This window comes from Atractosteus spatula, chromosome 8, assembly GCF_055471065.1.
Source record: "Atractosteus spatula isolate fAtrSpa1 chromosome 8, fAtrSpa1.hap1, whole genome shotgun sequence".
Classification (NCBI taxonomy): Eukaryota; Metazoa; Chordata; class Actinopteri; order Semionotiformes; family Lepisosteidae; genus Atractosteus; species Atractosteus spatula.
In genome coordinates, this window is record NC_142713.1 from 38,889,173 (window position 1) to 38,916,479 (window position 27,307).

The window sequence follows — 27,307 nt, forward strand, 5'->3', positions numbered from 1 at the left end:
GCGTAGGCTGTTTCCAGTTTTATCCGTCTTCATTCAACCCCGTTATTTAACAAAAGAGCGTTCATTTAAAATTGTGTACTATTGGATTTAAAAACCCACATTTATGACTGGAACGTAGGACTGGAAAATGTATATTCTGCTGCGTTCATCAATGAAATAACGAGCTCTTTCTCCTCAGTTGTTTTTGCCCCATACATAAAAGATTAATTCAATAATCTAAGATACCACGAGTCACAGTTAAGACTTGAGCAAATCAGTTAATGGTTTGTGTTGAGTTAACGCTAGAACAACCTTTGCAGTGAATGTTCCGCCAATACTATGTTAATAAAGAAAAGCTTGCTGGGCAGGTTTTTTGCTAGCTGTTTGGTCTCCTTGGCATTTATGCACACTCATTATTCCCTGATGCACAGAAATTGACCCTGCTGCAATGTTCTCTGTTGCCTGTCTTTGCTTACAGACGTCATCCAAGTCTAAATCTGAGTTGCAGGAGTGGAAAAGCACTGCACGGCTTAATACTTTGATAACCTCTAATTTTCCTGAGAATGGTGTTCCTGGAGGGCTTTACCAACAAGAGAGACCGCCACAATGCAGTCGTTGTAATCGCTGTGAGATTTTTGCTGTCACACAGCAATTTCGCAGTAGATATTTTTAAAAGCAAGTCCAACACAAATCCCCCTTTTAGCATTTCAGAAGGAAAGAGATGTATAGCGTGATTATTGGCAGAATTGTGCCATTTCTATCTGCACTTTAGTGTATTTGCAGTGTATTTAAACTCATTGACTATAGATTGAATTTGCAAGCCTTTTGTTTTTACTGTTGAACAGATCTGTATTTCGTGTGTCACAGTTTATTGCTGCACTTCAAAGCTAAAGAAGTCGTCTTGTACTTAATAAGAAACTATGCCAGAGGCAAGGAGTGCTTTTTAGCTCCATTATGAGTTTATATTTTGGTCTGGATGTTTAGTGTTGGTTTGAATAGAACATTTCTTTATTGCTTCTTTATTGAATTATCACAGTAACTTGGATGAATTCATAAAGTATTTTACCGGGTCCTCACATGAATCTGAGTGTAATTACTGGATTATAGTCTTAACAATGTGACACACTAATTTTTAATACATTACAAAGTATCTTAAGTAAACTCCCCTTTTTTCTACACTTCGAAATTCCTGAAGTGCTCATAAATAAAATATTTTCACCTAAACCCCATGTTCTCAGAGCACAGATGACTTGGGCCTTAATAAATGAAAAATGACTTTTTAAAAGTAATTCTTTACAGAAGATAGAAATTTTAACATACTGTAATACAATCAATTTTAAGGATCTTCACGCACTGTAGCTACTGTTAAGATAGCTTAACCAAGTGAATTATTCAGAAAAGGTTTTTTCCCTGACTCCTACAGAAACAAATTGAGGGATGATTACTGTTTCAGACATGTCACTACAGTTGTCTTCAATCCAGAGACATGCCTGGGTGTCCTCAGAAGACCCAGGATTTTTCAAAATTTGAAAACAGACTGCACACTGTTTTTTTACTGGTAACTGTTTTTTCTGTCATTCACCTCAACATTCTTATGAATGTTACTCAGCAGCAGTAATGTTATATTTTTCTAAGGACACCATTGTAGTTTCACTTAATAGGGTGAAGAGGGGTGATCAGTATTTCAAGTGCAGGGGATACACTTGCTAAAACTGCATGGGAAAAAGCTGCAAAATGCAGGCACATGTCGCTCACCCTTGTATTTAAATTATGATGAAGGAAGGAAAACATTCAAATGAATTACCAAATGACTGTTAACCAAATCTAGCTGTAACGGGGGACAGAATTCTGTATCTACTGTATACAGAACGTCTTCAGTCTTCCAAACCACAGAAGAATGCAGACAACAGCAGCAGCACCCACAGAATGGGTGGGGGGGTTCGGGGACGTCTGGCCATTGAGACCTTGCGGGTGCCAGACTGTATTAACATATTAACAGTAGTGTGGAAGATGAATGTCAAACTGTCCTCCAGCATAGGGATATATTGTAACAGGCCCAACAAGAAAGCCACATTAAATACCTTATAACTCCACCAGTGTCCTGAATAATAATAATAATAATAATTATTATTATTATTATTATTATTATTATTATTATTTTAATTCTTTACAGATATATAGTGCTTTTCTGGACACTCCACTCCAAAGCACTTTACAGGTAATGGGGATCCCCTCCACCACCACCGATGTGCAGCTCCACCTGGATGATGTGACAGCAGGCACAGTGCACCAGTGTGCTCACCACACACCAGCTATCAGTGGGGATGAAGCCAATTTAGAGATGGGGATTATTAGGAGGCAATTATTTAGTAAAGGCCAATGGGAAATCTGGCCAGGTCACTGGGATAACACCACTACTTTTTACAAGAAACACCTTGGGATTTATAATGACCACAGAGAGTCAGGGCATGAGTTTTACGTCTCATCCAAAGGACGGTGCCGTTTTACACTATAGTGTCCTAATCACTGTACTGAGGCATTAGGACCCACAAAGACCACAAGGTGAGCGCCCCCTGCTGGCCCCACTAACACCTCTTCCAGCAGCAACCTTAGTTTTTCCCAGGAGGTCTCCCATCCAGGTACTGATCAGAGTCACACCTGCCAAGTTTCAGTGGGCTGCCAATGATGAGCTGGAGGGTGATATGACTGATGGCAAATGGATCAATCTGAATCTAGACTGGCCTGATTCCATGCCTTTAGGAATCACAAAAAACAGGCTTAATGAGCTGCATAATGTCCTCTCAGCGTAGCCTGTCAACTTGGCTCTCTGTCTTGTCTCCTGACCTCCTCGCACTACCCCGCACCCCAGGCATCTCCCTTGTAGTTTAAACAGTCTCTGAATAGTAAGTTGGGATAAGAAGACCAGTCTAGTGCCAGAGGTCTGTGCCCAGAAAATCTGGAAGGGACCTGCAAAGAACATGCTCCACATGTTTCTGTAGCTGTACTGCTTGCTTGACCAGCAACATAACATGCAGAGAAATTGCCCACTGTCAGGAAGAACATTGCCACAATAATCGTTGTCCGCATCATCGGGTGTGCAATGGAAAATCCTGTGGAATAGAAACACCTCTGAGGAATAGAACACCTCTTAGGAATAGAAACCCTACAGTCAAGGTACATTAGATCTACGCAAGACAGTACCTCAACGGCGTTTCATTTTAGCCAGTTTTATATATTTTATAGTCAGTAAAGACTAAGCAAAGACTGTAATAAAATGTGACTCATTTTTTAACAGAAATATAAATTAAAGTATTAGCCACCATTGCATTTAAGATACGTCATTGATTTGTTGTTCTAATACCTAAACGCTCTTCATATTCTTTCTTTTCTGCCTGTTTACTGGAACACCATTCCATCGTCTCTATAGGTGCGGGATGTTTTGGTGATGGTGATGCTTTGGGTCGTTGTATATGGCAGGGAGTTGGGGGGTTTTCTTTTAATTGCAGTTTCAGAACTCTCCGTGTGTCCTCTTACAGATGGGTATTGTGCCATTTCACTCCCGGCAAGTGATCTGGCACTGCTCAGACATGTCCTAGGGTTTGCACTGTTTGGATGCGTCATCGTCCCACAGCACCAATGAATGTTTGGTTATCCTGAGCTGCTTGTTAACTGGAGCTGCTGTCCTCTTACTGTGCCTTGAGCACTGTGCAACTCCGGAAAGCAAGCTTTGAAGTTTTGCTTACAAAATGTGTGGTAATAGCTTATGGGGGAAGATGAGAGGTTATAAAGCAGAGGGAACAGGAGGTCAGATGTCCCCTGATCATTACCCATCAGTACCATAGTGCCTCCAGAGAACAACCAAGTACAAAGGGACCTGCCAGGAAGTTTTTCCAAGCCTGTGAAGAAGCAGGGTATCATGATAACCCTGAGCACAAGTTTTCACAGTGGAAGGATCAATTTACAGCAGCTCATCTCCTTCACCATCTGAACAGAAGGGATCGTGTGCCACAGCACAAAAGTTGCAGCACAGCATTTAAGAAACTGCACCATTCACAACACAGCATGTTTTTCTGGAGGCCAGTGAACAAACTGTGAAAGCTCTAGGAAGAGGGGAATCTCGCAGAGCCTTTATAAACAAATGTGTACACAGCAAACAAGACTCTTAGCAGCCATGAGTTTGAGAGCTGAGCTTCTGGGTTTCATGAATTGCACCTTTGTTTTCCAGTAACATTTATATTCCCCCCCTTGACTGAAAGACCTTGAATCCTTAAAATGCTTAAATGCTTGAATGCTTAAAATGCTTACCCTCAAGATCCGTGACTGCTTTTTTCAAATCCGCAAACCACTTCAAAGTTATAGACCAAAAATTAAGTTTACCTTCCTGTAAGCAAGGTCATACTGCATGCTGTCTGAACAGGTAACCATTTCAATGGATTAAAGAACTTTCAAAGGTGAGAAAAAAAGAATAATTACATTTAATACAGTTAGCATTTTGATGGACTCATGTCATTGCCTCTAAAAATGCTGCTGTTGTACCACATTTACAGTCGGTAACGAATTAAACAGCTGCTCATGTTAACAATGTTAAATGGTTTCCATTCGATTCCTAGTATACTTAAACCCGTCTTAAATCAATGATGATACCAATCCCATGGTGGTCTTTCTGATTTTTAATAATGCCTAAAATTCAGGAGCATCAATTAGGGAAAGTGAATTACACTTCATAGTTTCACGACATCTGTTGGTTTTTCCATATAAAACAAATGTAAAGTGTCGTACCCCTTTCAGGACACGAAGTCACATGGCACCAGCTGACCATTGAGGAGAGGATGAGAAGCACTGAAGGATCTTGCCAAAGAATGGTTGCAGAGGCTTGTAGGTGATACATGGCCACCAGTCGGACACACAGTATCATTCATCTCGGTTTGTAGTAAATGGCCTGCTTAATGACTTGGGGAGGCTGAGGAATCCTGAAAGAAGGACCTCCACAGCCAGTATTATACAGTAATCCCTTGATGTATGTGACTTTACGTTATGCCGATTTGAGTATCCACGCAAAAACTTTTGTATACCATTTTACCTTGCACAAGTTCCACATTGTGAGTGTCCGCAAAGTCAAGAAGCATCCTTGAGCTGTGGTTTTCACGAGAGCTGGAGAGTGTAACCGTGCAGTCTTTTTCTCATTCAGCCTCCTTTGTGAGCAGGCACACCTGCAAAGTCCATTAATATGGTTTCTAAGAGTGTGAAAAACAGTGAAGAGTCCAGTTGCTAGGCAGTCTAGATCCGTGATGAGCTTAGAAGAAAATATTAAAGCGCTTGAGAAGTTGAGTGAAGGACTAAGTAATAGTGTTGTTGGTTAGTTGTTTGGTGTAAATGACTATATAATTCATACAATAAAGAATGTGAGGAAAATATCAGAGTGAATGAAAGAGGGGGAATAGCGCCTTCGCTTAAGGTCTCATACATGGCATGTGACCCAATCTACATGGGCACCATCACACCAAGAAAGGTAAGAGTTATGTCAGAAACCCATAAAACCCATTAAAAACTATACAATATTATTTACAGAAAACATCGTTTTTTTATTCTGATGTTATTTTTACTTTATTATAGGTGAACTTTTTTTTTAGGGATTTGAGTAGGTTGAATCGTAAATTCAGTTCCCCAACACTATTTTTCCCATATGGTTCCCATTACCAACCACAAACTTACCTACCATGAGGGTTTTCAGGAACTTAACCCTTATCGTTGGCAAGGGATTACTGTATATTGGCAGTGATACCATATTACCAAGCAGTCTTGAGTTACCATTAAAGATTGTTCGGCCCACTTCTCTCAGGCTTGTTCCTTTTATTTAAAGACTGGAATTGTGTATTTCATTGTGTATCATGTTTCTAGTGCCTTGTTCTCCTAAAACTAATTAATTTCTTTACGTCATTTGTACCGACACGCTTTGTGCTAGCTTTGCTGTTCTTAAGCACATCAGCAGCTCTGTGTTGCCATTTCCAGTTGTGGACAGTCATGCAAAAGGTCTTTAACATAATGAAGCTGGCCAAGACAAAGAACAAAATCCATTCGGTGGAATCTTTAAATAACCAGGTATTTCAGTTGTCTTGTTTTCTGTTAATTTCTCCACATGACATTGACCACTATCTTGCCATTTGAAGATGTTAGAAGAGAGTGGGCTGGATAAAAATAGTTTAATGGATATGTCGGGAGTAATTTCTGTCTCTGTAGACCTATAAATCTGGGAAGATGGAAAAGGAAGGAGAAATTTGGTTATGTGTAGAAACCGAAACACTGGCACCTCCTTGCTAGTTTTTATTGCCTCTGAAGCCAGCAGACTTTTGGACTTTTCCGTATGGCATCTGTAACCAAGTTGAACTCCTTGGCTCCTGTTCTTCTCTTACGGGTGACAGTGGTAGATTGTTTTTGGAGTTGTGTTCAGTTAAAGTACATAAATGGTATTGTGATGCTAGAAAAGGCAGACAGTGCTTTCTAATGCATCATATTCTGGATCTCTGTGACTGTCTAGTGACTTCAGGTGATATTAATCATTTAAATGACTTTTCTGGTCTATCTTGATTAGTTCAGGACAACTTTCTAAATGGAAAGCTTTTAACAAAACAGAAATTGTGTTGGGTAAACCAATAGAGCTTCAAAATGAGTAAAACATTGATATTTGCCATTTTGCCTATTTGTGTGGAAAATGTAATGATCACCTCATCTGCATTCACAGTCTAAAATCACCAATTCATGGACTGTGCAGTAGTTCAGTAAATGTGGGCATCCATTTGTGCATATTCATCTCACAGATTTACTTCACCCAATCTGCATCGCTTTTTAGTAAAGACATAGCTTTGATTCAAAAGAATTAATGTGTGTGTAGAAGTGCATCATAAAATGAGATGTGCGTTGCGTGAAGACCTGTTGTCAGAGTATCTATTGTGAATGTTGTGCTAAAAGATAGAAGAACCATTTCATGAAAAAACTCTGTGGTCCCCAGTCTTTGTACTCGAGTATCTCGTGGAAAAGGCTAACAAAAGTAACTAGTAGGAAGAGAATTAGGCAATTGACGCAAACTGTGTCATGCTTGCTACCTCCGGAGTGCTGGACAACACACTAGAATCACCACAGCAACCGGCACAATCTTAACCAGACCTGCCAGTCAGCCATTTGCTGCGACTACGTGTTCAGGAAGGAGATCAGTACCACCTGCATGTAGGTAATAATCTCACTAACCTCATTAAAACATTCAGGACTAATCCTTGCACCACCTCCTCACTCCATCCTCTTGTCTCGGCATTCCCTGCTTTATTACATTTGGACATGGACCAGACTTGTTTCGACTTCACTTTGTGGTATCCCCTTTTCTTTTGCTCCTGGTTACAGACTTGGCTTTGTTACTTCATCTTCCCTTGTGGATTTCCCCCTGTCTCACCAACTATGACTCCAGACCATCTGCCTATTCTGAAAAGTCGTGGCTGGGTGTGGCCAAAAAGCCATGACTTTCTCACCCAGCGTGAGATGTTTTTTTCTGTGTAACCATCATCTTTCTCTACTGACCAGTGAAATATATATTGTCTCTGCTTACTGGGGTGGCCATGTCTGGGCAACAGTTTTGCGGGGATGGCAGGAATTTTCAGCTGTTCAGGGACATGTTTTGCCCGGTCTTCCTCCCATCAACTTATTCATTTAAGACAAGAAAATCAACTTGTTTCTTGCTTTGCCGTTTGGTTTCAGCCTCTGCTTATTGAGAGTGGGCTGGAGAAAGAAACTCTCACTGCACTGTTCAGAGCAGGCCTGTCAGGAGATTTGAAGGATGAACTGGCCTGCCCAGGTTTACCACAGGACCTGGAGTCTTTAATCAGTCTCGCCATTAGACTGAAAGCTCACATGGCTTCCTGTCCCAGCTGACCGCCTATAAATTCTCCTGCAGACGTGGCTCTTTCTGAGGAGGCATCAATGTAGATTGGCTGGGCCAGGCTTTCTTCGGCTGAGCTTGTCAGCCTGTTGTAGACCATACAGTAGCTGCATCAGAACTCACTACAAGACAGCTCCCAGCCCAACGCATGGAGTTCACTGATGTTTTCGGCAAGGTAAATGTGCAGGTGCTGCCTCTTCACCAACCCCTGTGACTGTCCTGTTGATCTGCTGCCTGGATCTTGGCCCCTAGAGGCCGCTTATTTGCTCTCTGACCCTTGGAAACTCAAGCTATGGAGTTGTATTTTGTCAATTCTCCTCAATAGGGATTTCTTCATCCTTCATCATCACCTGGTGGCACAGCATACCTTTTTTGGGCAAAAGAACATATCTTTAGGCCCTGTGTTAACTACTGTGGATTCCACAAAATCACTATGAAGAATCTCTGTCCTCTGCCATTGATCTCTTTCCTGTTGGAACAGGCAAGTCAGCTGAAGGTATTTACCAAGATTGACCAGAAGGGGGCCTACAGCCCTGTGCACGTCAGAGAGGGAGGTGAGTGGACGACTTCAACACCAGTTTAGGACTATTTGGTTATGCCCTTTGACCTCTGCACTGCTCCTGCAGTCTTCCACGACAAGCTAGTCCACTGCATCTTCCGACTCTGACAAGGATTACATGCAGCATGTCTTCCAGCAATTTTGCCAATCTCAGTTATATGTGAAACTGGATAAATGTGAATTCTGCATATCAGAGGTCACCTTTTTTGGCTACCACGTTTTTTCCTGATGGCCTACAAATGGATCCTGAGGAGGTGTCGGTAGTTCAAGACTGGCCTACCCCCCCGCTATGCTGAAGCAGGTGCAGTGTTTCGAGATCTTCTCCAGTTACTACAGCCTTTTTATCTGAATTTCACAGGAGTGAATTGGCTGAGTGGGAAGGGAGTGAGTAGACTTTATTTACTTTATTTACTTTATATACCTCTTTTATTACTGTGCTGTAATAAAGTTTATAACTGATAACTCTTGCTTATCAGTAAAGATTGTTATTCAGATTGAGTCCCTTTATCACTTTATTTTGTTTCCATAAGTACTTGAAAGGATTTTGTGTTATCTTATTACTAGAGCCGAGATCTGTTGTTCAGAGGTGGGTAGGCTACATTGATGAGAAGGCAGAAGCAGATAGCCTTGCTAGGAGCAGTGCTTTCTGAATTGAGCTGAACAATGTGTTTAATAGCAGTGCTGGATGTATTAGTCCTATAATTTAAGGCGACTGGTCTCCTGGGTTCGAGCACCTTTCTATGAATGTTTGATTGGGTGTGAGAATTTTGGTATCCTAGGGGATCAGTCCTGCCTCGCACCCTGTACTTCCTGGATAGGCTCTAGGTTTGCTTGTGACTTTCACCAGGAAGGATGGCTTTGATGAGCAGATGTTTGTTGTTCAGAAATAAAACAGGTACCAAAATGCGTTTAAGATTTAAGAGTTAAGAAACCTCTTAGCTGAGCTGCTTGAGTAAAAACCACAAGGCAGACCTTTTTTTTTCTAGTTTATGTTGCTTTGTTTTGAGAACACTTTGCCTTGCCATTGCAATTCATCCTCACTTTCTCATTGCTCTATGGGTTTCAAGTGAAAACTTCTGCCCTTTTCTTCATACCTGCTTAGAATACAGACCAGTGGTGCATGAAAAAAGGGGTCTCTTTTTTTGGCACTTTTCTCTTTGGTTGAATGACATGAAATGTCGCATTTAGCAGCCTTATTTATATTCTGTGCGCAATACATTTCCTCTGAACTAAAGTCATTTTACTGCACAAGGCAGCAGTAAGAAATGTACTTAAGCGCTTCAGTATATTATACTATGATGCGATAAAGAGATGTTTTAATAACCTCTCTTCTTGTGACAAGTACTGAATCTGTGCTTTCAAGGCCCTCCTGTGGGCTTGACCAGTCCGTTTGATAAGAAGAATCGGTGCAGTGGCCTGAAATCTTATCTTTAATAGGACAAGAGATGAATTTTATATTTAGGAGACAATAGCCATTAGTACTTCTCCAAACCACATTCTTCCTTATATCTTTCACCTTTGCAAGGACGACTGGTCACACCACAACAGAGGCTCATGCTTCACTTATTTTTTATAACATGCTTGCTAGGCTGAAGGAGATGGAGTTCTCTTTACAGCTGCTTGTTTGTTGTTCATCGCCGTTTGAGCCACCTCAGGTGCATTCTAAACTTTAATTTTGTCAAGGCAGGAGTGTATGGAAGCCCGTTTCCGCCAGGGAGTAAAAATAAATGATTAAAAAAATAAAGCGATGGCAACTTTGTATCTCAGAATTCCGACTTTATATCTCGCAATTGCGACTTAAAAACTCATAGATAAAAACTCAGTAGATGAGACTTTTTAGAGCAGCTTCTCCTCCAGGTGCTCTTGTTCCTTCAGCACCTTTCTAAAACCATTAACAGTGCAGCTCAGCATCACAGGGCACTGGCTGTGTCCGCTGGAATAAGACCCCACTGACGCACACCGGTGGAAATGTTACTTCTTGACACAGCGTGGTTAGCTGAGCTGCAGGCACGACCGCGCCAACACAAAGGCTGATATAATCCTGCTCAGGATCCCCATCGTGTGCGTGATGGAGGGCAATATCACACAATGAGGAAATGTAATCCCCAGCCTGCCATTTTGGAGATGAAACGCTCTCCCTGTTCCTCAAAGGCCAGATGCCTCCTTGTGACCTCTGGGGAAGATGTAGCCCATCTGATTCTTTAGCCCATTTAAAAAACTCTACCTTCTGTAAATAAAATGAGGTGACGACAACAGAGACCTGAATTGTGCACATAGTTAGATTAATCCCAAAAAACTGAACCAGACTGTGTTGTCAAGACCATGCTTTGTGACACGGTTTGATTCTTAAAGGACAACCCCATGTTTTTCACCTTTAGAATAACTGGTGTCAGTTGACATTCATAGATCACTTAAAATTTCCCTTAGTGCATTTAAAAAAAAGTTCATCAGATTTTATCTTTGGGAGGAGGAAGTAAAGTTATATCAGATTTAGTTAAGACAAATCAAAGAGCCTCTTTAAGTATAGATTTTAGTTTGTGATAATTTTTAGTCTTCACTCCAGTGACACAGGTATAATCTTCATCATTGTGTTTGTGAGTTATTCTCCAGTCCTGTACTATCAAACCTCTGTACTGTAAGTTACCATTTATTGTTTCTGGACTTTGTACAAGTAGCCTGTATCTTTCAAACTTTGTGAATTGAAGTAGCTATAAATTCCCCCTTGTTATCTGAGTGTGTTATCTATGTGTTAACCTTGAGAGATCTACTGTGGGATATATCGAGTTTATAAGACTATTATGATATATATATATATCATATACCTTTTATGATTTTAGGTGTGTTAGCAGAATAGCAGATTTTAAGATGTAGTGCACCCCAGAGTATTAACTTAAATTTTCATCGTTGAACCTATCTGTGGAACTTAGAATGACTATAAACCTTTTTTGATTAACATTTTTTTTCTGTTTCGGTTGAACAGCTTAGTTACAGTTAAGATTTATCCTTAAAAAAACTGTACAGAAGATTATAAGAAATATAAGATTTAAGTGTTTGAAGTCACCTTTCCGCCTAATGGAGTATTAATGGTCAACTAGTGAAGGCTATGGCAGTTAGCCAAGGCAATTTTATGAATTACTGTCAATTTGAATTACCCTGCCCTCCAGTGGTTTGAAAGAGGTACTACATGACTTAAAACGATAGGTAAGTCTTCATTATAGCTGTGGTGTCGATTTTCATGAGTAAGTGGTGCATAAGGGAAAACAAAGTGTGCTCCCTAATTGGCATTTTATGCTCCTGAAGCTTTTCTGACTGCAGCCTTAGATCTCTGGCTTGCATTGCCACTGCTTGCAATAGACAGGGTGCATCTATTATTTATGCTTCATTAGTGCTGTAATGGGGTGGCACGATGGTGCAGTGTTTAGCATCACTGCCTCACAGTGCTGGGGTCCTGGGTTCAGTTCTGGAGCTGGGGTGCTATCTGTGTGGAGTTCGCATGCTCACCCCGCATGCTTGTGTGAGCTTCTTATGGGTGCTCCGGTATCTACCCACTGTCCAAAAACATACTGGTAGGCTGATTGGGGAAAATTGGCCCTGGCTTGTGTGTTAACCCTTCCTTGCGCCCTTTGCTTGCTGGGATAGTCTCCAGCTCTCCCGTGACCTTGAATGGAGAGAAGCGGTTAGAAAATGGATGGTTCGATGGATAGTCCTATAATTAGAGTGCATCTGTAATTTACAGACAATTAACTAATTGTGGTTCTTAGATATTGGAGAACCAAGCAAATGGAAAAGCGTTCACGGTTTGTGCCAATTGTCTGTTTCTGTAATGTTCAGCAGCCTTGAGAGTGTTAGTTTGTCACTGTCACTCATGCTCTCTTTGATTATAGGGAATATCCCTGCACAGCCCTTCTGTCCGTGTACAGAGGATTTGTTTGCCCTCTGCGTCAAAAGCCATGCGAACATAACACAATCTCAGCTGTGTGTCTGTTAAATAAGCGGTTTTCATTGACCTTTGGATAATACAAACATGTAGAAATGTGATTTAGCAACACGCTTACTGTTGTGGTGTAACTATGCAGAACGTTTTACAGATTCTTTTAGTATTTTCACATCGTGGGCCGGCTCTCTCTCCCCGGGGGTGCAATATACAGTACATCCTACAGAGGGCGCATGTGCTCCTCTACTTATCTACATGAATTGCAGCAGCTGCCTGAGAAAATCAAACCGTCTCAGAAATAAATGTGAGCTCCTGTTTATCGGTTTGTGTTCTACAGCCTTGAGAAAGCTGCAGTGCCTTGGGAAAAAAGACTACTGGGGACATTTTTCTTTTATCTAAAAAACTCTTGTTAGGCAGAGGTTTATTTTTCTTTTTCTTTTTAATTCTTTATCTCATTCTTTTTTTTTCTTGTGAAAGCTGGGTACTGTCTATCTTTATTTTCTTTGAATCCCAGGGGACTATGAATTTTGAAGGAATAAATATGTATTTATTTTTAGCACTTAGAGATGCTAAAAGATAGATTAAGGCCAGGAAACAACAAAAACTTATATCAATGATATAATCCTGTTTAAATTTCCTTCTGCAAATCCTTTTTGTTATGTAACTTGCAGATGTGAAGGATAGGAAACTGTTGAAAGTAAAATTCAGGAAAAACACAATATATCAACAAGACCACATTACCTTAACCATTTACAGTGCAAAAAACGTATCAAACTGGAAATGTGTCAATAGAAAAGAAAACATTTTAAAACCTGTCTAAACCGAGTGGTAGCTGAGATCCGAGTAATATTGTACTGACAATACATGGCACAATTTTCAGAAACACTTCACTCGTCTTTTAATGATTGTTGTCTCAATATTAAAATTAGACCTAACCGGTTAGGAGCATTTCAAAGACCAGCCTCATTTATCTGATTTATATTGGGATATTATACTTTCATTGTTTTTGTTTTAAAAAATTTCCATTTAACTTTTGTAACATGTTTCCTGATTTTTCAAGATCTTTTACATATGAACTTACATATAGTAAGTTTTCAAAAGTAATTGCCATCTTGAATTTAGAAATAAAAAATACTGAATTTGGTACCCTTGGTGAACTGTAAAAGATTATTTAGCTTGTTAAATCCAAGTTTTTTCAGTAATAAGTAATTATTACTGAATAAGTTCAGTTTAAGTAATTTTCAGTACAAATGAAAAAATAAACCAGACTTTCTGTTTTGTAAACATCCTACAGAGGATGCAGAACAGTTACACAGAAGCAACAAGTGTCTTTCAACACGAGCTTCACTCCTCTGTGTTAACCATACTCCTGGCAAGACTATCCAGAAACTCAGTGTGTGTTTCATCCGGCCATATTATGTGATCCAGTTTGATTTGAGAACGTATCTGTTGTTAATTGGCAAATTCATGTTTTTTGTCTTGCTGATTCTGCATTCACAACACTTCTCACTGGAGGCCCATGAGTAATTTTCTGGAATCTGTGCTGGGGAAAACAGATTTGTTTCTTTTTTTCCTACAGTGCCATAGTTTTCATTTCCAGTAGTACCATTTCATCCCCTTTGGCCTCCAGTAAAATGATTGTCCCCCTTCACTCTCTCTCACACACACACAGATTGCTGGAAAGAAAAAAACACATCCTGAAGGATGAAGTATCCTTGCTTTTCTTCACCAGACAGTTCTGGCCTTAGTAGTATACTGTATTGTTTACCAGATCCAAAAGCACATAAGCAAATGTAAATCCACCTGCAAGATGAATTTGAGATTAAATTTAAATGGATTCAATATATTAAACATTTTTTTATGCTGACTGTGGATAAAGTTGATATGTTATACAATATTTGTCAGCACTACTCATGTATTTAGGACAAACAATAATTCATGACTTACTATACCTCTATCTTTTTCACTTCAGCAAGAAAGTAGAATCCCTCTTACGACTTAAATATTTTTGTTAAACACTTAACTTTAAAATTGCTGGAAATCCTAGCATCAAGATGACAGGTATGTGGTGCATAATATTCAATTTCAGATGTTTATAATTTGTATATTGTTTTTGTTGGTATTAATATCACTATAAGAAAACGTTTTTTCTATGACGGTGACTGAAGACCAGTATTCCACCAATTAATATTTGATATCATATTCTAAGTTATAAATGTTGAAGTTTAGGTTTGTTATGAAATTCTGTACAAATTGTGTTGCATTATCAAAAATATTTAATATACTTAATATTTAAGTAGGTAGTCATATACTGTAGATAGACTAGGGAGTTGAGAAGAACTTGAAGATGGATAACTACAGATTAGTTTAGGCCTGGTCCTAGAATGCCCCATTCTAGTCTGTTGTATACTGTATGTTTCCCTAAATCAAGGTTTTTTTCTTAAAGATTAGGGACAATTATGGTAATTTATTGAACAGTTAACAAGTAATTGTTCAATTAAAGGAGCTCTGGACCTTGAAGGTTGGCGTTCTGTCTGATGTTTGTCCAGATTTCTTAAATACTTTTAACAAATCACTTTAACCCTTTACAGTTAGACTTTTCCAGGTGTTTTATAATTGATGACTTAATGATTACCTGTAAAATCTGCTGGAAAGGGAGTCCAGAATCAGGGCTAGAGACCCTTGCTATGGATTCAACAGTGTATGCAGATGGATAGAAAAACAGACAAGTGGATGTTTTACTAGGAACTGAACTTTTAACTACCGAAGGCCACAGTTTGTTACCCTATAGCTGACGGTCTGGTACTAACATTCCTCAGTAATAAATTAACAAATTCATAATTTATTTGCTCAGGCCTCAGCCCTTGCAATCCTGTTAAGAGCTGCCAGATTACAGTTTTTAATGACTGACTTAAAGGGATTAAAAGTGTGTACAAGCAGAGACTTTATGAACAAAGATTGTCATGGGAAGAAAGGCCGCAGAGGTCTTGGCGAGTGGGGGGAGGGGGGGGCAGGAGGTTTTAAACGTGGGGAGATGTGCCCACTCTGAGCAGCAGCAGAGAGGAAAGGGAGCAGAGATGGCCAAGTGGGAGTGCTCAAGCACCAGTCCTGCTTTCCAGTTACCCCAGTGGATGGTGAGTTGAACACCCCTGTGCTGCAGAAAGGGGAACATTTAGCAAAGCCCTTTGCCTCTGCTTGGTAGAACTGATCTCCATCGTCGCCTGTGAGAATTTCTAGAGAGTTTGTTGATCCAAAGCGCACGAGGATAGCAATTGAAAAGAGGTGTATGTATCCATTTGTAGGTTCAGCAGCTTAAATCTAGTTGTCGGTTGTAATCTTATAATGAAGATTGTATAAAAAAGGTGCTGTGGTCTGCAGAGTATGAGAATGTTCATGCATTGAGCGGTAAAGAATGTTTTCAGGTTTCTGCCTTCTCTTAAGTGCAAATTACCATTTTTTTTTATGAACAGTAATCTTTAGGTACATTAATGCTTGGTAAATTATATAGCCCAAGCTGGCATTTGGCATACAGAATACCATTTAATTATTTTCAATGTGTATTTTGTGTACTGTGCAGTATTTGTCACAAATATCAGACGCTTGTCAAAACCTAAAGCTTTAAATGGTTAGCTGTCCTGAAACCTTTGTCCAAGAAAGAAAGTCTGTCCTTTTTTTCTTATAGGCTCCTGTAAATAGCCTTATTTTAAAGAAGGATTTTCGATTGCTTAATGATTTTGTTTAGTTTTGTAAGTGAAGGATCAATTAGTGGGCATTTCAAATAAAAAAAAGTGAAATGTAGCCCAAGGTGGGCTAAAATACAGTATTGCAGAAACACTTTGATACTTCATATATACTAATGTTAACTTCCGAAAATAGTGAATTTTGTGCAGGTTTTTAATGAAGGTTTTAAATATTCATGAAACATTGATTTGACTTAGTAGATTCTTGTCTTTGATCTGCATTCTCAGGTTATGCTGTTCATGTTATTCTAATGACAGAACAGCTTGTTTAATGCAGTATAAAGCTGGCATTCAAGGTTGCATAAGCATACAGTTACATACAGTTAGCATACATGTTTTACTGTATACGACAGTAAGATTAGATTGTAGTTTTGGTATTACATTAAAATATATCAAATACGCTGTTCATCTATGAAAGTAGTGAATATACACTATATAAACTTCTTAGCATTTTTACAGAAATGAAGAACTAATTTACTTCTAACAATTTACTTATCCAGGAGCTGTTCTCATTTTTCAATTGTGTATTGTATTTGCATAATTCTGTCTGAAGGTTTACACTTTGAAGAATGGAAAAACAAGTCAGTCTGGTGGGCTGTGCCCCAGAGGTTTAATGTTGGTTATATTTTGCAACTTTCTACTACAAAATGTTGTAAGTGTACTTTTCACATTTTCACAAATGAAACCTTTTCTAAGGTTTGATTTCTACGGGAAACACTTACTGATCCTTCTGTGAAGATATCAAACTCCTGATATCATCAGTATAGAACTATATGAGTACTGTTCCAAGCCACTTGCAACAAAGAGTCCATTGTACTTGGTAAATGTGATCCTAATCAGGAGAATTTCACACAGCAACGTGCTGTCTGTACCTGTTATGTATTGTTTGTCACCCATTTTGCTTGTATTGCCAAGCGAGCCTTTTGGAATTTGTGCTCATTATTTTGAGATGAAAATTTGGGTGGCTTGTGTTGTGATTTGTACTGAAAAACTGAGCGCACATTTTTTTCGATAAAGGTCTGGTAGAGGACAGGACACAAAATGTGTACTGTAGTTCTTACATTGTCGGTGTGCTTCTTGTTGCTTTGTACTGAGATTCGCATTTAAGAGCTGTTTTAAGGTTTTAGAATCACAGGAAAAAGTATTAATATTGTCTGTTATGTTCAGTATGTTCTGCTTTTGGTTTGTAATGCAACCACTATTGAAAGACCAGCACATATATTCCAAGCAATGGAAGACATACAGTATTAACAAAAAAAAGGTTTGCCCAAACAAAGCAGTGAGGGGGAGGGTAGAGTTCCCATGCAACCTTTTCATAATCCTAGGAAAGTCCCCTCATTCTTTAAGGCAAAACCAAAACAACAACTCATGAAGGAAAAAAAACAGGCAGTTTCAATGTCATCATCATCTCTTCCGCTAGCTGAAGGAAAAAAAAAATGTAGTTTCACTTCTGCCTTTCCACCTTATTCCACTACAGGCATTGATATCTCCTGCCACAGACCAGCGAGTCCGTGTGGGGGCTAACTGTGCTCCACAGTATCATTTTGCAATTAATTTTAATTTCTGTTTTAATATCACTTCCCACACCTTTTGTTCATTCCTCTGTTTCGAAAGAAGCTAAGCTTTCATTGTGACACAGTCCACAGAAATTCTCTTCAAAGTCTTGAAGCACTGCTCGTGGTCTCGTCCGGAATACCCCATGAAGAGGCTGAGAGGGTCCCATTGACGGCTCTATCTCTGATCCCTCCCCGCTGCAGGTCCTCTGGATCGTTTGATTGTTCATTTTTTGTGGGAAGAGACTTCATCTGTGGCAGTAGAATGAAACGGGACTTTGTGAGGATGGTACAGTAGGTGGCCTCTTTCTTGGGGCTGTTCCTGCTCTGATCAAAAGCATCTGTTCCAAGAATCCCCAAAGATACTTTTCTTATCTTTATAGTTTTTGCAGCCTTGAAAGGACAGAATTTCATGGGCTCTGAACAGGTGAAAGAAAAATAAAGAGTGAGGGCTGTTCAGCATGCGTTCGGGGAATGCTCAGATGTACGGATCAGGACTTCACATTTAACATATTCTTTAAGAAGAAGAATATCCGGCTCCTTGTTTACTGGCCTAGTCCAGGTTGTGAGTGCAGGTCTCCATTTCCTTGAGAGAAGGGCCAGCTGCTGACTGGAGCTTCTCCTGACCAGCTCCTCTGTCCTTGTGGGTTCGAATGGGAGATTGTAACAGTGTATTAAACTGTCACCATTATCTGTAATTTTCAAAATTACGCGCCTAATTTTATTGTTTTTGGTTACACTGTGCAGTTGGTACACAAACACTTCCTGTCCAGGCTTTCCCCTGTCTTATATTAAAATAAGATTTCTTAGAGCTTAATACTACTTTCTAGAAAAAGCCATCAATGATAAAACAGTTAAAACTAGAGAAAACGTACCTTTCATTCAAAGCTACTTTCTGAATAAATTAGACTAATTAAAGCCTCTGAACAGTAGAACCTTCTCGGAGTCCAAGATTTAGATAAAGAGCCCATTGTAAAGCACTGGAGTTTCTTAAAGTAGCAAAAAGCTGTCATAAGCATTGGCATTCAAAGTAGAACACGGTAGATAATCGGTTAAAACCTGAAAATTACATCTGCAGGTTAAAAAGACTGCCCCATTAAGGCTGAAGCACGTGATCTCCCAATTGGGTGAATGCTGGGAGGAGAGGTGATTTGGGCAGTTATAAAGAGTGTTTTGACTCCCAGTAAACAATTGGCAATTTGTGACAAATTCAGAAACAAATGTGCAAAAATCGCACTTGGATTAGATACAGGCAGTATAAATGACCTGGGCCTGAAGTGTACCCTCACATGCCACAAGAAACCACTGGACATGTTAAAGAAAGAAACGGCCAGCCAGAACAATGAGCCTGCAGTTAAAAAGGTAAGGGAATGACCGGAATTCCTGTTAAAAGATCTTTCTCTGTGACCTGGGCTTCTTGGCACAGATAGGCTGCCACACCATCTGCTCTTTCAGCAGACAAAATAAGGTGAGGAGTCTTTTTTTCTTCAGTTTGTTCCAAAGGCCGGTTTTGAACCAGAGTACTTTGTAGAAGTAGGCTTCAATCTGTAGCAGCTTCAGGCTCTTAAATATTTTGTAGATGTCATTTGGAGATTGGTAAATCCAAACTCATTTACTATCTTCACTTAAAATATGTATTCATATTTGGTTGTTTGCAGAGCATGACAGAGACTGAGATGATTCACGGTGTGTCAAATTCAGCAGCTGTGATTGTGTTCCTCAATCCTAGCTCTGTTTAATCACTGTCCATTATACTCCAAGGTGCTTTATTTTTAATTCACTTTTAAAATCCTTGTCATTTCTTGGAATCATTCATTGCTGACATTATGTAAGACTCGAGTGAATTATCAGGCCACAGATGACTTTGGGTTTCTTTTACTGAATATTGTCTGAAGGCATGTACATCAAGGTTGTTTTTACATTACTTAGACAGGTTTTTAATGCTCATTGTAATTGCTTAAAAGGTAAACAAGGTGAGTATCTGAAATACAGCATTAACAAAGTCACAATAGGTCGTAATGGTATTAACTGATACTACGTAAACCAGTAATTACTTTTTTAGTATTCATTTTGTATAGCAAGCAGAGCATGAATTTTGAGATCTTTCTCTACAACCCTAAACAATTTAACAGCAACTGTGTACACCTTGAAAGATTGCACTGGTTAAATTTGCTGCTTGCAACAAGAATGGTGATAATTATTGTTTGGTCTGTACTGACCACTTCCATACAAGCTTCCTTTGTTTGCCCAGGGATATATAAAAGGCACTCTTGGATGCTCAGCTGACAGCTTTCTTTGATGACAATGTCAGGCACCTATTGTTCCGGTCCTGAGATGCAGGATTTTCAAAAGTCCAGTGATGCAAGGAAGTTTCTAGAAATGAGTGATGCAATTAGCAAAGCTCTTTTGAGAAATGTCAAGACCTGCACGTCCAGTGAATCTGAATTGTAGTGCAATAAAGCTTGATCCATTTCAGTGAAACAATGACTCCGTGCTTAGACTTGTGAGTTCTGGTTAGTGAATTTTGGACCACTTCTTTCCGTATTCCTAAAGGCCAGCCAATCGGGACGTCTCTGATGACAGCCATTTTTCCTCTCTTTCTTCCTTCCTCTGGCCTCCGCAGCAGATCCAGTTTGCTGACCAGAAGCAGGAGTTCAACAAGCGACCCACCAAGATCGGGCGCCGGTCCCTGTCTCGCTCCATCTCGCAGTCCTCCACGGACAGCTACAGCTCAGGTTCGTCCTCGCCGCCATATCGTGGACATACTCTGCATATCGCCAACGGGTCACAGATCTCTGCCATTTCTGGGATGCCGCCTATAACGGAAAAGTGAAATATTAATTGTTCCACAAAGCACGGCTTTATTGCCATTTATATAATTGGGAAAACCAAAGCTGAGCAAAATCGGGTGTCATGTACTGTAGTTATTGAAGGAAAGCTTGTTTACTGTGATATGAGCTCACATTCTCTCAAACATTCTACAAGCTCATGGTGGCCTTCAGAAATGTAGAGACGTTGCTGCTTTTTGAAAAGAAAATTAAATTTTCATTCTTGTCTTCTGCACAGCAGATAAGATTTCATACATTATCTGGTACAAGGAAAAGTGTTTCTACTCTATTCTCTATTTACATGCAGAAATATGGACTTGGCATATTCTATATACTGTAACATTGTCATCCATAACATTTCCAGAGAGTGGATATAAGAAATTCTGTTCAAGGAATTAAGGAACAGTAAATACAGTAGGTCTTTCGACTGTTGGAGCAAACCATGTTCTATATTCAATTCAATTCAAGGTGCTTTATTAGCATGACCGATGGGTACAATCTATATTGGTCGCACTCATATTTACACAGGTAATTCCTTTAAGATAATTCAAGCTCTAGTGGCCAAAAATTGGAAACTGTCCTACCTCCAACCTGTGACACCTTTATTCATAAGAAACCTTGAGCTGTTGTGGGAATTCATGCTAATGTGAGCCAAATTAGCTGACTAAACGTTGACCACACATTGTTTTTAATTGAGACGTACTTTGGGGAAGAAAGAACTGCATAGTAAAGAACATAAGCCATAAGTATCCTCTACAGTATGATTAACGTAGGTACCAGTAGTATGTTCTTAAATGCAAATGGAAAGTCCTGGATTTTGTAATCGCTTGCAATTTGGATTTTAATAATTTAAAGAGCAGTGTACTGCATAACCTTTTTTGCTTTTCAGAAAATGTAAAAAAAGAACAACACCAAAAACATACTTAATGATCTACTGGCTTTCCAAAATTTTATTAGCATTTTATTTAGTATTTTTTATTAATATTTAAAGTTTCACCCAAATCAAGCTGATGACTGGTTGGCACCATAATAATCAAGAAGCATTTTACAGCCAAGTGGTAAATGTAGCACTTCATCCAGTTACCGTAACTGTTTGTATTTGGTTTTATAAATGCAACTGTAAATAAAATTGCTCCTGAGGTTTTAGGTATTGCTGTTGCTCATAATAGGCTTATTATCAAGCTGTTTGCTGTAGCAAATCTACATAAAGAGATTGACATAACTGTGAAATTACTTCTGTGTAATAGAAGGTTTTTGTTTGTTTATTTGACTTGGTTTCCTATCGGGATGTATTGTACGAAAATGGGAAGGAATGCTCTTTAAGAGAGAAATACATCTCTGAAGCTGAGAGAAAGAAAAAACTGATTGGGTACAGTAAGTCTCAAATTTCAATAAAAAGAAACTAGCCACCATTTCTTGTTCTTTGTCAAATGTAGTGTAGCAAAGCAGTGTAGTGCACAGTCAAACTTTCCTTATGAAAGTCCAGCGCAGTTTAGTAACCTGCAATCCAGTGTAATAGGATTGTCCTTAAGCAGGTTTACAATGAGCACCATGTTCAACAAAAGTGAAATTGTGGCAGTGTATTCCCACAGAGCTGCTGTGAACAACTTACCCTTTAATAGAGTGGCCGGTGTGGCCTACAGCCAGTCTCCTTTCGCTGTTCAACAATGACCTGAGACATGAAAGAGAAGCCTCACTGGTTGGACTAATGGTGATGTGGTCCATAGGTTTGCAGGCTTGAAGATCTTCAGCTGACAAGGTGAAGTTGTTGTAACTATACAAATGGCAACTCAGGGGTATCATCGCTGAGGTGGTCTTACTAAATAATACTAGGATTTTTCCACTGCAAAACGTTTCTACTAGCATTTTCACCCCTGGCACTTAGCCCAATGTTTTTCACATTGTTTGCTAGGGTCTGTAGGTTCTTGTGCTTCTTGTTGTAACAGGTTAAATAAGAGAACTGAACCAAACAACATGAAACTTCTAATGCTGTCAACATACTCTGTGTTTTTTTTCTGATTCATTTAAAGAGTCCTAAAATATTTTGGACAGAAAAAGATCAATTATGTTCCGGGCTGACCGTGTGTTTTTACTTCTCACCATGTGTTTCACCAGAGACCTTTATTGGCTGTATTGCTTCTCTGCAGCAGAGGAAGCTGATTGATGGGTAGTGGATTGGTTTAATGATAGCCAGACTCTAGAGTTACAATGTCTGCAGTTGAAGAGCAAGAAGTTGAAAGTGTTCAGTGGGTCTCACATTGTACTGCTAAGTTACTTTAACACATGACTGAGTACTCATTCGGCAAAGTTCCCTGTACCGTAAAAGCACACATGCAAGACCGTATTGCAGGGCCTTGGGATTAAAGGATTTGTTGAACATTCATTTTTAATTAAAATGAAAAGGCTGAGTCATTAAAGTTAAATTCTACTTTAATCACTGGTCTAAGCCTTTCTGAAACACGAAGATAGGAACATTTGGGTTTTTTTGCATTTTACTGGCGTGTGAAATGTTTGTAAAAAGCATGGCAGTGTTCTGGTTGACTGAAAAAGCAATGGGAACTTGGGAATGGTTTTACTCCTGGGTGGACTGTATGATGCATATACAACAGTACAATTGCTTAGTAGAGAATGGTAATACACCAGGTTATCAGTCAGAGTACGTAGTACGTGTTCAGTGCTATGCTGTGTCAGTCCTACTCCTGTGTGTAACACAGTGGTTGTTAAAAGAAGTGTTCTTCTTGCAGCTGCCTCCTACACAGACAGCTCCGACGATGAGACCTCCCCCAGAGACAAACAGCAAAAAAACTCCAAGGGCAGCAGCGACTTCTGCATCAAGAACATCAAGCAGGCAGACTTTGGGCGCAGGGAGATTGAGATAGCCGAACAAGGTAAGAGGAAGAGCTGGAGAAATTAGCCGAATTTCAGCTGCATTGGATCAACGTACAGTTTGCTAGTTTTTACAGACTCCTTGCTATATGGCAGTTACACAGGTACTTATTGAGAGTTTACCTGTGTTTTTTTTTCCACATTTTAAGTTTTTCACTCTTATACCACAGCCAAATCTGTAATTTCTCTCGAGATTACAAGACGTCAGCGTTCAGCCAGTTGCAGTGATACACTGGCACTCTGCAGGCCTGTCCTTAAGCAGATCCTGAGGGCATCAGGACACTTGTATCCAAACAGATTTCTCTACAATTCTGATGATTTTTGTCCATATTTATCATTCCAAAGTTTACTTGACATTTCAGTATAAATCTAAAGGAAAATTGCACAGGAAACTGGTCCTGAAATAGAAAGTTCGTCATATTTTCCAGAAAATATCAAACATTTTTTCTGGTCAGATGTGGAATTTGACACCACAGTGGGCTTTAAACAGTGAACAGTAGGTTATTATTAATCTTTTCGCTACTGTGTTTTTCTGGTAAGTACATGAATATCTGCATATCGACCAGTGCCTCTTACTGGATTGTCTTTCAGATGAGACAAAAAAGTTTGCAAAATACTTTGAAAATTTAAATGGGGAAACCGTGCTGACTTTTTAATCCTACAGTAGCAGCAGGCTTTTCCCAAAGCACAGCATATAATAGGTCCTGGTCATTGGAAAATTGTACTGTTGGCCATAACAGTACACATAGTGAAGTAATTGGAACAGTGGCTCAGGGTATGAAGGCAGGTCTTCTCGGGCCCTGGTGTTTTCTAGTCCACAGTTTGGGTGGTTGAATTGATATAGTATTCCTGTGATTCAGATTCATCAAACCTTTTTATTAAAAGCCACCAAATGCTTTGTAAAAATGAATGCAGCATCTAGAGATGAAGACGAACACCTGTTGCTTCAGGTTTGCAAAGGGTCTGTGTCGCATTCTGCAAAAACTTGGTTTGACCAGTTACGTCCTGATACATAAGCCAAATGGGGTCCATGTGGCACAGTGTCTGTATGGGGCCCGTGGCAGGGCCGTGTCAGTTAACAGCCGCCTGTCCTGCCTGTACAGAGATGCCTGCGCTGATGGCTCTGAGGAAGAGGGCTCAGGGAGAGAAGCCTTTGGCTGGGGCCAAGATCGTGGGCTGCACTCACATCACCGCCCAGACTGCGGTGAGTACGCGCGGGCACTGCCTGCACCTCCTCTGCCACAAGTGTCTTTTCAACCCCAGAAGACGCCAAGAAGGGAGAAGCGCACACATACAGCAAACTGCTGCAAGTGTCAGACACTTGAAGAGAATACTTGAACAACACACGACACTAGAACACATTCCTTCTTCAACATGCGTCTGTGCAGCTTGGGGTTAAAGGAGAAGTGTAAAGTTTTAATTACGCAGCTCATTGCACAAGCAAATAGTTGCCTAGATGTTTTTTATATAGTGCACTCCATTTATAATATCAATGGTAGAAAAATCAGTTTGCATACAGTATATAAAATATATTCAAGTATTCACCATGCTAAATATTCCACTTAATTCAGGGCAAACTGACAGTATGTAATACAAAATGTAATGCGGTGGGACATAATGAGCCTATAAAGAGGCTTTGATTTAGAATTCAGATACTTCTCATGTTATACGGCTAATAGCATGTGGCAAGTATAATCCCTTTGCAGAGAAAACAAGTTGTTCTCTTCGTGACAAAGTCAACATGGCAGGAAAAGGGTGGTTTCTAGGAGGAACTCTGTACAAAATAATTGTCTTTACTGTTAAACAGCCTGTGTTGTCATTTTACCTTTTTTATGCTGCAAAAGTCAGAGTAATGAGCTTTCAATTTGTTGCAGTGTGAGAGACTTGTGCATCTTTTGATAGTCACCGTAAAGAGTTAAAGGTCGTAGTACAATTGTAACACACTATACATATTAATAGCCTGGAAGTAATGCACCAAATAAATTGTGCTTTTGGTAGTAATACTAGCAGCAAGGTGCTCAGTGAGGTTGTTGGTAAGTTTTTGTTTCCTGCCAAATGCATTTGAAGTCTTAAATTTATTATGGTAAATGAGACATTTCTTAATCGAATAAAAATCGAATAAAGTTGTATGAAACATAATGGTCAGCTTTTCTAATTCTACTTGTAAAAATGAACAGTTTCTAAAAATCAAACCAGCCAGAACAGACATGACTCTTGCATTCAGAGGGTGCTGTTTTTGAAACTTGCTGTCAAGGAGTGCTGGTCATGAGCGAGAACTGTAATTCCTGATTTGGTTTGTCCAGTATGGCTGGGCTCCTGATTCTGAGATTCCTCTCTCCCCTGTCCGTGGTCCTCCATGTCATTTCCCTGTCACGTGTGCCCCCAGGTCTTGATGGAGACCCTGTCTGCTCTGGGCGCACAGTGCAGGTGGGCCGCCTGTAATATCTACTCCACTCAGAACGAGGTGGCCGCTGCCCTGGCCGAGGGAGGTAGGTGTTACTTGCACATGAAAATTACCGTTTCCCAAATATGAAACCTTCCAGCACTAGTTACCACTTTGTGTCCGGATTTCAGAAGCTAATCGAGGCTGGGCGTGTTCAATGCTGTGGTGGGATACTTCTCCAGAGTCCAGCTTGCTGCTGGAAGAGGTGTGGGTGAACTAGCAGTTGGTTCTCTGGACCAGAATGTCACAACCATTACCCCAGTATGGTGACCAGGGACACTGAGGTGCTGCCTTTCAGCTGAGATGCTAAACTGAGTTCTTCTCACCTTGGTCATTAAAGACTCCATTGATAAAAGTAGGGATGTTACACCAGTGTCTTGGCTCAGTCTGACTCAGTCTGACTAATGTTCCCCCTTAATTCAGTTGGTGAAGCAGTTACTTGGTTCTCTATCTGCTGTCCTATGAGGTGGGATATGATGGCTACCCTGGGTCACCCAGGTGGGCTCTGTGGTGGGTGAAGTGGGTATCCTCCTATATGTAAAGTGCTTTGGAATTATCTAGGATGAAAAGCCAACATAAATTCAATAAATTAATATAATTTTCTACAGAAGAAAACCCATACTAGTGTTCTTCTTTTAATCAGGACACAAAAGTCGGGATTTTTTTTGTACAACTTGACTTGCATTGTGTGAGATTTTTCTGATGATTTTTCAGGTAATTTCAGATTTGGTTTTTATTTTTCTGTTACGTTTTTTTTCCCGGTTTGGGTGGAGACGGAGGTGGCCCCATGCGTGTCGTTGACTTTGCCTTTCCTTTTTCAGAGTAGGCCAGGCTGTAACTATGGGGCTCGGTGGAGATAGCTCTGAAAGATGTAGCACTCTGAAAGATGTAGCAAATCTACCAACTGATACATGCTTTCCTGGCTTAAAAATAGACTTAGCTGAACAGCAAAGCCCTTCCTGTGGACGGCCGGCATTGTGTGAATCAATCTCTTCATATATTTTGGCAGGGTTTGCTGTGTTTGCCTGGAAAGGGGAGTCGGAAGATGATTTCTGGTGGTGTATTGATCGCTGTGTCAATGTGGAAGGGTGGCAGCCTAACATGGTAAGCCTGTTAATTGCTGTGGGATCTTTTAGTGGAGCACTGCACATTTCCATTGTTATTGTGATTTAAATCATTACCACAGGAAATGATCCTGTGGCAATCCTGATACCTCCCAGAATTATTTTTGTATTAAGACCTTGATAGTTAAAGAAGGCCATAAAACCAACTTTTATTAAAAAATCAAATATTCAGTTTCATTTTTTTTAGTTAAAGGATACCTTAAATTGTAGTTCAGGAGAAGAGAAAAATTATCCTTTGTTGATTTAGAAACCTTTTCAGTTTAAGACATGGTAAATCTTAAAGTGCTCAAATACATCTAGAAGTGCTCAAAAGGTGCTACCATTTTACAATTTCTGT

General features: G+C 39.8%; 1 protein-coding gene across 6 annotated transcripts in view; it reads left to right on the forward strand.

Annotated features, from left to right (window-relative positions):
* The window catches only part of ahcyl2b (adenosylhomocysteinase like 2b), a 70,287-nt gene that overhangs the window by 28,013 nt on the left and 14,967 nt on the right, over window positions 1-27,307 (forward strand). For 2 of the 6 annotated variants that reach the window (XM_088922947.1, XM_088922949.1), the window contains exons 2-6: window positions 20,313-20,424; window positions 23,262-23,405; window positions 24,507-24,607; window positions 25,790-25,892; window positions 26,856-26,950. In XM_088922947.1, the coding sequence (XP_088779073.1) occupies window positions 20,313-20,424; window positions 23,262-23,405; window positions 24,507-24,607; window positions 25,790-25,892; window positions 26,856-26,950 (555 nt within the window). Of the gene's footprint in view, window positions 1-15,449; window positions 15,531-20,312; window positions 20,425-23,261; window positions 23,406-24,506; window positions 24,608-25,789; window positions 25,893-26,855; window positions 26,951-27,307 lie in introns of those variants that run through there. The other 4 variants (XM_088922948.1, XM_088922950.1, XM_088922951.1 and 1 more) reach the window with 3 other exon arrangements.